The sequence below is a fragment of the Nesoenas mayeri genome, assembly GCF_963082525.1.
Source record: "Nesoenas mayeri genome assembly, chromosome: 3".
In the NCBI taxonomy this organism is placed as follows: domain Eukaryota; kingdom Metazoa; phylum Chordata; class Aves; order Columbiformes; family Columbidae; genus Nesoenas; species Nesoenas mayeri.
The window spans coordinates 79587869-79602763 of record NC_137544.1 but is presented as its reverse complement, the minus strand read 5'-3'; the positions used below and the strand labels follow the sequence as shown (position 1 = coordinate 79602763).

Sequence of the window (14895 nt, the reverse complement as noted above, 5' to 3'; positions counted from 1 at the left end):
CGAACCATAAACTAACTCTGGCACTAAATGATGTCCCTACGGACCTCATCTAAACACCTTTTAAATACTTCCAGGAGTGGTGATTCCACCACTTCCCTGGGCAGCCTGTTCCAATGTCTGACAACCCTTTCCTTGAAGAAATTTTTTTCCTAATATTGAATCTAAACCTCCCCTGGTGCAACTTGAGGCCATTTTCTCTCATCCTATCACAAGCTACTTGGGAGAAGAGACCAACATCCTCCATGCTGCAACCTCCTTTCAGGTAGTTGTAGACAGTGATAAGGTCTCCCCTCAGCCACCTTTTCTCCAGGCTAAACAGCCCCAGTTCTCTCAGCTGCTCCTCATCAGACTTGTGCTCCAGACCCCCCACCAGCTCTGCCACCCTCTTCTGCACTTTCTCTAGTACTTCAATGTCCTTCTTATGATGAGGGGCCCAAAACTCAACACAGGATTCAAGGTGCAGCCTCACCAGTGCCGAGTACAGTGGCACAATCACTTTCCTAGTCATTTGGTGTCACCTCCAAATTACTAAGGGTGAACTCAATCTCCTCATCCAGATCATTGATAAAGACATTAAACAAAACTGGCCCCAAAACTGAGCCATGGGGAACAGCACTTGTGACCAGCTGCCAACTGGATTTGGCTCCATTCACCACAACTCTTCGGGCCCAGCCATCCAGTCAGTTCTTTATCCATTGCAGAGTACACCCATTCAGATCACGAGCTGCCAGCTTCTCCAGGAGAATGCTGTGGGATACAGTGTCAAAGGCTTTACTAAAGTCTAAGTACACAACATCCACAGACTTTCCCTCATCTATTAGATGGGTCAGCTTGTCAGAGAAGGAGATCAGATTGGTCAAACAGGACCTGCCTTTCATAAAACCATGTTGACTGGGCCTCATCATATGGTTCTCTTGTATGTGCCGTATGATGCTACTCAAAAAGAACCACAGAAAAAAGAAAAAAAAACAACACCTAAACACACACACCAAGAAATACCAATGTGCCTTTTAAAACTTCCATTACAGGTAATGAACACTGCTGAAAATAATTTACAGAGGAAACACAGTGGGAGCTAAGGTGTGCAGAGCTGTATTTCCTCATTCAATATGTGATTTGTAGGTACCTGATATAGTGCATTCAATCTGGCAACTGGTCTTGCAAATTGCACAGCAGATGTCATGTAAGAGTAAGAATAAAACAAGAGGAATGTCCATACTGCCTACAGCAGCACAGAAAACCACACTAAAATTCTATAAGCAGATCTAAAAGAAGAATCTATTAAGAGATACAGTATGTGTGATAAAGCTGTACCCTTTGAAGTAATTCAGTAATGAAAAACAAAGCCGCATATAAACCTCCAAAAGACATCTGAAATTATAAAGAATAATATAGTTTTCAGAGCTACAAATGTGATACTGCCAATGTATGCATTCCTGGGCCTTCCCAAAGCTTTGAGAAGTTCAGGAACAGCACACATCACTAGACTAAAAGGAACAAAAAGACACCAGAAACATACATAAGTAAGTGCCTATAAAAAAGAAAAACAGAAAAAGACTGAAAAATAAAAACACAAACTAAGAAGAGTTCAGGAAAAATACAATAATAATTTAATGGGATCAGAAGTTTTGTCATTTAATGTGTTAGAGCTGTACAGATACATAACCTGTGTGGTACTGAAATTATTTTTTTCTCATAACCAAGGCTGTTAAATGACAAGCACAAAGCAAATGTATTTCAGCACACATTCAGTGAGACAGACATGCTGTTGTTTGCCTATCTCCCTTTGCACCATTAGAAAACTCCCATTCCACAGCTGTGAATTGATTCTGCTTGCTGCCATGTCTGTGGATTTTGCACTTCCACAAAGATTTCTGGGCAATTGCCACAGCAAATGCTGCTGGTGAGGTTGCCAGAAATGCTGTCAGCAACCCAGCTCAGTGAGCCAGCGGCTGAGTCTGCAGCATATACACTGTGAACAGCATCATTCATGTACCCCATACATTTAATATCTTTTTTATCCAGAGGTCTAGCTTTTCCACATTTATCATGGCAGCTCATGTTTAACCTCAACCCACTACAATTAAGAATTATTTTATGGGGCAAAAAGGAAAAATATCATTCTACCCTGGTATTTACTAAGTAAGCCGTTTCAAGATTCCAGAGTCATAAGAACTGGAAAGCACAAGTCCTCACAAAGCCATATTCTTGGCAACGTTAACAAATATCCTAAATGTATCCACTCAAAGGGGAAGTTGTGTTCCTAACCTGGCACACTAGAAGCTGAGTTGTGTTCTTAGTAGTATAGCTAGCCTTAGAAATATGTATGCAGCTTCTACGATCTTCACCGAGGACCATACCCATAGACAACACCTGGCAGAATGTGCCCTGACTATGAACGGAAGGAAAAAATGTATCAGTATAAATAATGTAAAATGTGAAAGTGAGGTAACATAAGTAGTTTTTGCAAGGACAAGATGCCTTTCTATGTATATTTAATGACAAAACAAATTACAAGCTTTCAACCTGTGATTTTTCCCACACGTGGATATTTCCTTCATCTGAATTCCCAGAACAGTGCCTGTCTTGCATTGCAGCACTTGGCAACTCTCCTGATCAAATAGTGATTTTATATGCTTTTCACAAATATATATATATATTTGTAAGTAAGATCCTGACATTAAAAGATGAAACTGTCTTGCATTTTGGGCCAAAGAAAAATCAGACTTGATAACTGCTTCACAGCCCTGACTAATTATCCTAGGACAGGAAGAACAGAACACCTTTTTTATCATAAGATGATCTTCACACATTGGGAGGAACTTTTAAAGTTGCTAATTTCTATAACCAATTGTTAAAGCTGTGGGATGTTTACTTTTTTTTTTTCTTCTCAATATAAATGAGGTTTTTGATTGTTAGGTTCTTCAGCCACAACACTCAATACAACATAAAGAAAAAAACAGACAGCCTTTGAATAAGCTATTTGCATGTGTGACAATGCATCTAAGTAAAATTTGAAAGTCAGAATCTTTGGCTGTGACACCCGCTATCACTGGGGAGACCTAAAAGCCACGTATTCAGGAAGTGGGACGGAGTGACTGGTGTACTTGAAACTATTTTCATTTGCCTTCTGATCTTCTAGCTCAATTTGTTTCTCTCCCTTTCTGTGTTTTCCTTACTTATATAAAAGTCATGATTCTCCTGTACACATGACATTACAGTTTTACGAATGCCAACCACACAGAGTCGCAGAATCACAGAATGTTAGGGATTGGAAGGGACCTCGAAGATCATCTAGTCCAATCCCTCTGCTGGAGCAGGAACACCTAGATGAGGTTACACAGGAAGGCGTCCAGGCGGGTTTTGAATCCAATATTGTAAGTTCATGGATAAACCATGTGAGTTCTGAATATTTTCCATTTGATTGTGAAGATCTAGTCACAAATCCATCCTTTTGTACTTCAATGCTATTTTTCAGCTTGTTATTAAAAAATTCTTTAAAATACCACCTCAAAAACCTCAGGTCATTGTGGTAGAACATAATGTCAAAATCCATATATGTTAAAAAAAAAACCAACCTCTTGCTCATAGCACAAATGTGATTATTTTAATTGACTTAAGGCTCTTTTGCTCCTTTGCCTGGATCTATCTCCACTATCTGTCTTTGATCATGTACTATTTCTCCAGGTCAGAGAAGACCAACCTGTTCTACCTTAAGGGAGACTGTCAAGTATTTTCATACTGATTTTGTGCTTGGTTTTCCACTTACTCCTGTTATTTAATACATTATTTTAAGCAGAAAAAAATGTCTTTTTCCTATCTGTTTTGTTGCTCCTGTTCCTTCCATGCAGCAATAAGGTAATGCGAATCTGTTCTATTAAAAAATACTTACTTGTTTGTGATAAGTGTCATCACAGCTGTTAGCACAGTTCTGAGAACAGGATTTATTGGTTAACTTGTGCTCTCTCTGCTGCCTGGCTTGTTGGCTCTGCGGCAGCAGAACAAAAATACTGTGTATAGTCATGCACAAAGAGCAGTTATCTCTCTGAAGAAAAAATCCTGACAAGCAGTGGTGGATTTAGAAGAAGAAAAAATCTGGAATTTGGAAGGCATTTTCCACACCAGATTATAAGAAAGAAATCGTTTATACATGAACTACTTGACAGTATCCCTTCATATTTTTTCATATTATATAATCCCAAAATGATGAGGTTGATGAGGCACAGACCTACAAGATCATCTAATCCCTCCCACAGCCACAGCATGATTGCTGTTTATAACATACTTCCCAGTGATTAGTTCATCTACTTTCAAATCTCTATAAGCTTCTTTCCCTTAGGAAATTATTTCATAGCTCTGCAAGATCTATTTTATAGTATTATACAGCAAAACATCATGTCACTTTATTACAGTACTGTGACATGTCACAGTAATGTGATGGCATGATAAAATGTAGCACAAACCCATTGCTGGAGCCAAGCAGAAGCACATAGCAGTGTGGACACCAGCTAGCATCTTGCCATGTGATATGTATGCCAGCTAAATGAGAAACATCTTTGCACTGGACCCAGAAAGGAGCACCTAGCTATTCTGCTCTCTTCTTTTGACTTCTAATGAATGATATTTGTTATCTGCATATTATAACCACTCTCGGAACTTGGTTGGCTGTCTTCTCTCCTGAAGCAAATAAACTTAATTATTTGAAAAGAGAAAAATAATTGAATTAAGAGGAAATCAACATCAACATCCCAAGCATGGTAGCTTCTACAGGACAAGTTATTGTGGAGAAAGTTTTCAAAGACATCATGTACCTGCTTAAGCATACATGAAACTACTGTAATTTATCTGTCAAGAATAAGGCAGTAAAGTATACTACTTGTTGATGTTTCCTGAAGCTCACAGTATTCCTGATCTCTTAACGAGCTTTAAAAACCAACCTCTGTTGAAAGCAAAACTATGACACTGTTCACTGCACCAATGCATTATATACTCAACAGGAGTGCCCCACTCAGCACACAAAAGTCTTCACTCAGTTTGAAAGAATCAGACCCAAAAAACCCCATTTGGATGTTTAAAGCAAATGCACCTAAGACTGCAGTGCCCTAATTAAGTGGCTTTCCAACCCTGAATGCGATCAGCTTCATAGGCACTTAAGCTTTCTACTTTTAAATTCTCCAGGTCCTTCTTTGCATGCTCGTAATTGCCTTTGTCTTGGTAAGGAAGAACAGTTCAATACTGTTCAATCCAGTACCTAAGCCCAATTAAGTCTCTCAGTTTGTTTCAGAGCACAACCTGGTAGTCAAAATCAGAGCCTGACTCACCCTTTCTGCTTAAAATGTTTCCCAAAATCTAACAAGGGGCTATCATTTTATTTTAGAACTTAGCAGGTCTAAGTCTTAATGGTAACCTCTTTATATAGCAACTTCCCCTTGGTCATCAAAAGGGATTTAGATACCTAATTCGTATTTGTCCAGTTAGATATCTTGGAGGATATAGGTGTCAAGTTTTAAAACACTTGTGCTTATCATTCCCAACTGAGTAGCACTGAAAAAGTCTTTGAGATTATCATTTAACTGCCTTTCTTATTTAATACCTCACTAATTCAGAAAACATGATTCAACTGCAAATTCTCTCCAATAAATATGGAAAAACAATTTGTGTTTTTGTGGTTGCTTTGTTTGTTGTTTTTTTTTGTTTTTCCAAAGATATACAGATACATGGGGTAGATTAACTTGTCTTCAAGATCTAAGAAATTTTATTTACTAGATATGAGTTGTGGGTTTATATTTTCCCAACGCTAGTTAGAAACATAATTAGCTAAGAGATGCTTTTGATTCCAGAAACTTCTTGACTTCATCTTAACCAATACATTCTGTTGCAAAAGTAAATTTAATTTTGGGATATGTCAGGGTTCTATCAAAGCTGTAACTATTTCCCAGTTTTCATTCATTTAGAATCTCCCAATTGTCAAGAACCGGTATGGAAACTGGCTTCTGGAAGAATAAAAAAAATGAGAGGCATGGTGTAAATTATTGAGTGCATTCTTTAATATATGAGAAATATTTCTTTTGAGTACCTAGAGACATACAGATTCTCATTCTAGAAATGAATTGTGCACTGCCTTCAGAAACACAGGATTGAAATAGCGGGTTCAAAATGAATGGATCTGCTCCCCAAACCTGACAACAGAGAATCATCACTTCCCACGCTCTTCATTAATAATGTATCAGAAATGTTAACAGCACTTCAAAGGGTCACCTTCCATTTCTAGAAGATGCAGTAGTAGGGCAAAATGTAATCGTGTTGTAAGCAGGAGAGTTGCACCAACACTGAGTTTTCTTCTGTGTCTATCTAGTAGGGGATGTCACATACATTCCAGTCTGCAGACAGAAGAACTGGCTCATTGTCTCCCTTGACCCAAACACAGATTTCCTTAAATAGTTTACAAACTACCAAAATGAGAGCTTCACAGTAAGATACTATAATGTGCAGTGCTGAAATGCTATGTGGCATATATTTTGTCACATAAATGTACTTTGTCAGTATGTGATGAGGTGAATTTAAGCGCCTAACTTCACAGAATCACAGAATGTTAGGGATTGGAAGAGACCAATCCCCCTTCTGGAGCAGGAACCCCTAGATGAGGTTACAAATAAAAAAACTTTTTTGTTTATTTTTTAATACAAAAGCTTTGCAAATACAATTAGTTTTGGTCTTGTAGAAAAACAAAATTTGAAATGTGCTGAACCAAAATGTATAACTTGAATTTTTGTCAAAAACAAAGCCACTATTTATAGGCAGGAAGGAGTATGTACCTACAAAACAGCTGTTTCTCATTTTTGCAAAAATGATGATCTTTTATGCCTAGCACAAAACCATGAAAACTCATTTTATTTTTCCCCAAAGGGTGAATTTTTCCTAAAATTTCACTGTGATATGCTACCACACATTTGTTAACAGAAGTGAAGACCCCTTTCTCTATATAAAATTCACGAACAATCACAAAAATAATAGAAAATATGACTCCTAAGGGAAAATTGATATAGCAATCAGCCTGAAAAATAATAAATTAGGCTCATTGTATTCCAAATTAAATTTTAAAATAGCACAAAGAACCTGAGTTTTGCTGTTAACAATCCAAAATGCTTAATTTTTACTCCTCTTCCTCATAACATATTATGATGACTGTCACACAGCATTCCTATTCACTGGAACAAAACCACTAAAGCACAACTGGAACTTGGGAGACTGAATTAACTGTTCTCAGTTAAACATAGCCTCTGCCAGAAATACAACATATTAGCAAAGTGATTACTAGAAGTTTACACTCTGGTTTTCCTGGATAAACAAAATTATTCAATTCTCAGGACTGCAAACATTTAAATTATTCCCCTACTGAAAGTCAATGTTTACATTTCCTAAAATACTAGAGCATATTAGCTTCCTGCATGCAATTTTCTCACCTTGAGATCTAGACAGCGTACAAAAATATACCACCTTTTTTTAATACTGCTTGTAAAAGATGAGTCTCCTACTGCTAGAAGATTTAGCAGAATTGCTTTAATTGTGTATTTTTGCTTTCTTTGACTGACAGACTTGCATTCATTAGCTGCTTCTTCCTGCTGTTTTATTCCCATTATTCCCTTTTAACTGTGAAATACCTCAATAAATAAGTGGTTTTTTTAAGTGACTGAAGTTAGCACTTACCTGTTGAATACCGTATGTCCAGCCTTGCCTTATGCGGTCCCTTGCCCACACATTGTGGGCATTCTCTGCTAGTTTATCCACCATAGCCTCTTGAGAGGGGGTCAGCTTGATAAAACTCAGATCCATGGGAGCAGGCTTATATCCACTTAACAACTGGTAGCTGTCAAAAAACACAAAATTTGCAGTTATTTCTCAGTAAGAAAAAAATAATAGAAACCACAGAGGGAAGAAGTGACACATAAGTATTATGTCTACATTCTCTATGTTCAAAGACAGATTATTTATAATAATGCACTGATATTAGATTTTTCTTTCAAGCTAATTGCATCTCGATGGGATTAAGTAGCTGGTAATGAAAGCTACCCAAAATGGTCTGAACTAAAAATGTTTTTCAAGTATTTTAGTACTTTCATATAAAGTAGTAGATTAAGGTGCTGCTTATCTAAATACTTACATGAACATTATTATTTTTACCTCTGAGCACTTAATATTTTTTAAATTCTATCTACCTCCTACTGAAGTAAGAAAATATTTCCCTCCTACTATATACAGGGATGTGAGAGACAGAGCAAGTCAAATAGCTTACTCAAGTTCACATGTGAAGTCCATCCAGTCGAAGTTTGTCTTTATACTACTTCATAATTTAACTATCCTTCAAGTGAAAGGAGCAAATGTTTAAAATTTAAGCATGACTTCAGAACAGAGAGACAGCTTCCTCACTAATTTTAGTGCTCCCAAGAATTAAGTGTTGTTTACTTTCATGAAGTTGTTCCCGTCAAACCAGTTATGGTCCTCTCCTACTTCACTTATGATCAAACCTTCTTTAATAATGGACATAATGCATATAGTGACTCATGCAACACATCAGGACTTACAATGAAAACCTGACACTATGCAGTATGGCCATGGTGGTGGATGTTGCCTACCTTACCTCAGGTGATGAGGTGATGCAGGGGAAGGGGAGCAGGAAGAGCAAAGCAGGGCTAGACTGCCGGGGTTGTAGTGGGTGTCCATGCCCAGGTGCTGGTGAGGGGAGCAGCAGGGCGGCCTCTGTGAGGACAGGCAGGGGCTGCCCCATGCCAAGCACAGTCCAAAAGGGACCCACTGCCAGCCAAAGCTGAGATCCTCAGCCACAATGGTGGCACCTCTGGGAAAACATTTTTAAGAAAGGGCAAAATGCCACACGGGCAGAGAGGAGGGAGGAGAAAAGCATGGAAAAGCAGCTTGCAGAAAGCAAGGTTAGAGGAGGGAATGCGCGGAGGAGAAGAAGTGCCCCAGGTACCAGAGCTGGTGCTTCCCTGAGGTCCCAGGAGAGACCAGGCGGGAGCTGGTGGATGCGCCCTGAATATCCCTGAGCACTTCTCCTCCAGAATACTGACAAAACAAAGTGCTATTTTGGTCATAACAAAATAACAAAATAAACAACAACATTGTGTCACTGAAATTATATGTTCTGGCATGTTTAAAGAATGGCTAGTTTAAATAATTGTGTAATTATTTTCTAAACAACTTGGTTGTTTTCTTGTATTTTCTTTATTTGGACTAACAGAGAAAAAGACAAAAAAAAAGAAACAGTATTCATCCCCATTTATATTCTAAAATATTCAAATACTTTACAAATTTTAATTAATTCTCTTCTGTGATAACTATTCTAAAACCCATTTGAACAAATTATTGGTTGAAAACAATAATTGAAAACAAGCAAGTACTTAAGGGGGATTATCATGTCTAACATGAGGTTAGACCGTCTCTCAAAATTACCACATTAAAAAATAAGTTTAATTATGAAAACAGCAATTCAAGAATGTCAATCCAAAATCCACCATTCCTACAGTTACCAATCAGCAAAATTCTTTTACAAAATTCAGCAAGCAGCTGGCAGTTGTGCTGCTGTCTCCCACACACGAGCTAACTGCCCTCACGGTGACATCTGCTCAGGTAGCTGTGGAGTCACTTCAGCAAGATGACTAAAACTAGTCCGTAATGGAAATAGTGAATCATACAGAATTAACATGTTGGTCAGGCTGCCGGTTACTGTGTTCTTTCTGCCACAGTTCCCTGCACAAGTGTTACACTGTGCATGTAAAAGCTATGAAAGCCACAGCTTTTTTGATATCAGAGCAGGGTCAAAGAACCAGGAGTCTCAAAGGATATTCATGATTTTGTCACAAAGTATGTACAAACCTTATTTCAGGATGCAAATGAGAACTCATCAAGGGTAAGTTTCAACGTATACTGAGCAAAATAACAAAACATGCTGCATGTACACATTCATGTTGGAGAATTGTCTTTAGCTGCAGAGAGATGTTGCTACTTGAAACAGGTAGTTAAAATCCCAGCTCCTTCCTGGTCCTCTACTCATAAGTATCTTACTTGTTTCACCTTACTCAGGATCTCTGTGGGCCTTATATTAACATTTTTCTTTTTAAGAGGTTGGTAAAGCAACGCAGAATCATTTTCAAGCTGGAAATTTACCTGCTTCAACAGCACATTATAACTACCATATTGATCTGCCACTGATTTATAACAAGCGTTATAGAATTTTTATTTGTGCCACCACCTAAAATTACAGAAAGAGTGGTAGATATGTTTTCAAGTGATATTAGTTCATATTCTGCTCTCTTGACTAAAGGTTTTCAGCAGTCTACATGAGTTGTTTTACAGAAAAAAATTAAACATAGCAAAAACTTTAAAAAATTATTTTCATTGGGATAATACCCATTTCATTTAGACTTTTAAAGCCACAGAAGCACTATATATTTAGAATTTATTAAAATACTTTGAATATATTGAAGTTTATTTGAATATACTTTTAATATATTTCAAAGTTAATTGAAGAATGCTTTATTCAAAAACCTAAAGTTACACCAGGGAAAAAGTTTCTAATAGAAAGAGAACATCAATCAGCAAAAGTTGTTTTTGCAGTACACTTTAGGTAGTTGTTCAAAATGGTCCAAAAAAGCTCTTCTGTGGAGTGATGCTGTATTAGAAAAGGCAAACTGCTAGCACAAAACATTCTTTTCCCCAGCTTGTTGTATGTGTGGCTGTGATGCCAAAATTCTCTAGGACCGACACAAATATAAACTTATTCTAATAATTTTACAATCTTTATCATTACAACAGGATGGCAGAAAAGAAAAAAGCAAAGGGTTAAGAAGACAGATGAATATACAAAGTTGAAAAATTTCTTTAGAAATTAGAGCCGATGAGTTAATTATATTCAAGTGATGTCTGTTGCTTTTCTTTTTCATAATAACATAAAGTTTTTATGCCAGGTGAGTATAGGAACTTGATAAATTATCATGCAAAAATTGACAAAGTGTTGGGATTATGTATTTGCATTATCTACAGGAACAGAAATAACCAGCAAACACAGGCCGTGACATCTACTATCAAAAAATTAGCTTTTCACACACTATCTCCTGTAACTTCTTGTTATAGTTAAGTCTAGTCCAACTGTGAAATGGCAATCCTTCTTCTCTCCAAGAATGTATCCCCAAAAAATTGTGATCCAGCCTTACAGCTGCACAACTGTATCTAGATCATGAAAACTTTGTTCCATTTTTGCTCAAGAAATATCTGATGTTATTGAGAATGAGGCCAGAAAATTTTTCCTTCCTTTTTACTCATATTTTCTATCTATTGTATGTGAGGTATCAAAATTCTGACTTGGTATGTAATGTAGGACCTTAAGTTTCCAGTTATGACTGTTAACAACATTTAAAAGACTCAGTATTATCACTCTTCTTAAATCAGGAAGTATAATTTCTTCAGACTTGAGATTTAGCTGAAGTTTTTCAAAAGAATAAAATCTAATTCACTCAAACAATCTTGCAAATGTATATACTTTTCTGCCCAGGAAATTCAGAGCAAAAATACAGAAGGCCCTAGATACATCTTCGTTTTAGTCTTATATGCTGTTATTTTGAGAAACCATAACTGAAAAACAGTTTTGGGGAATTTAAACTAATGCTTTGCTTTTATTCTCATTCATTCTTGTGAAGTGACCACATCAAGGATTCTGAAACTGTGTTGTCAATGATCTGTAAATAAGTACCATGTGGTATACATCCAAGACTTCAGGGTCAAGGTTCTTACAGCTACCTTGTAGTAAAGTATTACCGAGAAGCCTGAAGGAACCTTGTCAGAATGGGGTATGTGCTTTTGGCTCACAAAAAGAAAAAGGCAGGCATACTTCACTTAAACATGGGCATGGGGTTATTATCTTGGCCTTAGAGATGCATGGTAAGCAATATGAAGGTATGGGTCAGTGAAAGGCCACTGTGAATAATGAAATATGCAATAGCAGAGAAACATCTGTTTCTGCATAGAGCACAACCCTGCAAAGAGCTAGGAGTTGCTGCTAGTGGTACTAGCACTTACCATTGCTCTTAGTCATAACCAAGGAAACTAAATTACTAATTTAAATTCGAGAACAGAAAACACAGCAGTTCTCTCACACTGAAACTGTGACCTTTACCTTTCTGGTTTTATGCACATTACAATTCGCCTTTGTCCCACTGAATTTTATACCATTCTAGACAAACTTATAAACCACAGACTCAAATATATATATGTTGGGCTGTAGGGCTGTCATATGCTTATCACTAAGTACAGTTCATTTACCTTCTATTTTAAGTTCCCAAATTCTTCATTCCCAAACTGAGGGACACACTAGTGCTAAGGAAGAAGGCAGGGCACCTTGTCTGGGTCATGAGAACTGGTTTCATAGTTGTGGTAGTGGAGGTCACTGTCCTATACCAGTCGGAGTCCAGCCCTACCAATCCTGTTGCCTATCATTCACTCAGGAAAAGGTCAGGTGGCTATACAAGTTCTCTCCACTTCAAGTCACTAGATGGCCATTCTAGGACTTTCAAAAGGGTTACCTTTTACTATTTGCAGCTCAGTGAAATATATTGACAAGTTTGCTATAAAATTTCTTTATCAAGTTTCTGCAGCACATTCTAGATATAAAAGAACTATACAACAATGAATGTCAGACATTTCAATGAATCATGGAAAACCTAAACTTTGTTTACACATCAGATTGTAAACATCTAAAAGAAAAGGTATGGTTGAAGGTGTGTGTAACTTTCTGATAATTCATATGCATGCATGCATTCCCAAGTATGAATAAAACTAGCAATATAAATATCAAATTGTTAAAATACAGTTTCCTTAACTCACGCTGCCTAACAAAAAAGAAAAATGCATTTGAATTTCCACTTACTTCTTTGGCAGTTTCATTTTTTTCACTTTTTCTTCAGCATGTTCATCAGCAATGCCAACATGGCAGCCTAACGCCAGCAACGTTCTAGGACACAGAAATCACAGATAAATTACTGCCAATGTTTCTATATCCAGAGTTGCTGCTGGGTACATAAATAGCACTACACAACAAATGAGACACGGCAATCACAACAATAAATAAGGAAAGATCAACATCAGCCTTTTTGTGTATGCAATAAGCTTTATGATAGTGTTAAGAAAATGTCACAAGATGTTCCCAAAAATTTTAGTAAAAATCTGAGTGGACTACTTAAAAATGGAACTATCATGCAGTCTGTTTCATCTGTATGTGGCATCAGTTGAAAAATTCCGTGCCCTCAAAATACATATTTCTGCTTTATATACTTATCCATACTACTTCTATACTCATTCATACTGCTTTATATAAAAATCTTTTTTAAGCTATTTACTTCAATGGTGATGAAAGAAAAAAGGCAGGAAATGTCACTTGTTATACTTAGCGTGTGTCTTCTTTGCAAAGACAGGCAGCTATTCAGAGATTTTAATTGGATCTGGATTTTGTTAGGACACGCTGCTGAAGAAAGAACTGACAACAGAATACATGATAAGCATTAGGCCATTAACTGCCATCCTAATGCTCAAAATGGATGTTGCACGCTAAACCACATCAGAGAAAAGGACTCAAGCTTGACAATGTGTGTCGTGTACCACAGGGCTTCTGCTACAGAGCCACTGACCCCAGCAGCCCATTCTAGACTGACTATGCAAGATGATGCTCATTTCAGAAAACAAACTCTACATAACCTTACAACAGGGTCGACAATATTAATCAGGCTTCTGATCGCTTCAAACCTCCTCTTTTCCTTACAGTCACACTATCCAGCAGTATAAATCTTGGGTTTCATTCATCTCCAGGATTCGATCTGTAACTCATAAATTATTTCTTCCTGTACTTACATTTAATACTGGGTTATCAAGTCTTAGTTTCTTTAGCCTAGATGCATTACTAAAATATTTACATTGAAATGAAAATAAATCCTGGTAAAAAGTCAGTCACCACTTTGGAGTCAGATCAGAAGCTTTCCAAAATATGAGGATGACACCCGTATCTTTGATTGAAACTGATTACACAGAAGAAATCGCAAGTGTAAACCTGGGACTCCATTCCCAATTTTCCCAAAGTGGAAGAAAGCTGGAAAACAAGGTTTTAATTTGTTCTTGTCTCTAGTCAAAACAATGTTTTCTTGTCTTGCTTTAACTATATTTATTGTTCTTGAACTGGCTGGAGCGGAAAAAAAAAAAGCATAAATATTGCTCTAGCAGTCGTTCTCTTGGCAGATGAATCATGTGTTTCAAGGAAATTCTTACAGTATATTTTTAGTGCTAGCTACATGAAGTAAATCCTACTGTTATGGTCTGTGAACCCTGATTTAATATTAGGTGGTAAAATCAGATATCAGGAAATCAATATGCAGTGGCCACCTCCTGCAAAATACACTATCTGCTAAGAATAGTCCATGCAGATAGATTTCAAATGGCATAAATTTTACTTGATTCCTGTGCAGCTTTCAGCAACATAAGAGAACATATCTAACAGTGGAAAGCAGTACAAATGAGCTAACCCCTGGCAGTCCTAATTTTCTTGTAATGTAAGACAGGAATTTGAACCCTACCTCACTTCCACTCAGACACAGCAAATTCAAATCAGAGAGCTACCACAGGATAAAAAAGCATACCATGCTGGTAGAACCTGAAAGACCCCCTAAAGCATTTCAAAGCTGAACAAGAGAAATAGAAGTGGCTGAAAGCAGCCCTCAGTGTAGTATCAATACATGTAATTATCACACACAACTGATTACATAGGTAGAAATAGGGAAGTCAGTCACAAAATAAGTATCGAAAAACCCCACCTATATCAAAATACAAAATAAGAAAGGG

At 37.2% G+C, this 14895-nt stretch overlaps 1 protein-coding gene across 1 annotated transcript in view; it reads right to left on the bottom strand.

The window, feature by feature from the left end:
* The window catches only part of RYR2 (ryanodine receptor 2), a gene marked incomplete at both ends in the record, with an annotated part of 394128 nt that overhangs the window by 157621 nt on the left and 221612 nt on the right, over positions 1-14895 (bottom strand). The window contains 2 exons of the mRNA XM_080342351.1: positions 7708-7867; positions 12938-13021. Coding sequence (XP_080198477.1) covers positions 7708-7867; positions 12938-13021 — 244 coding nt within the window. The remainder of the gene's footprint in view (positions 1-7707; positions 7868-12937; positions 13022-14895) is intronic.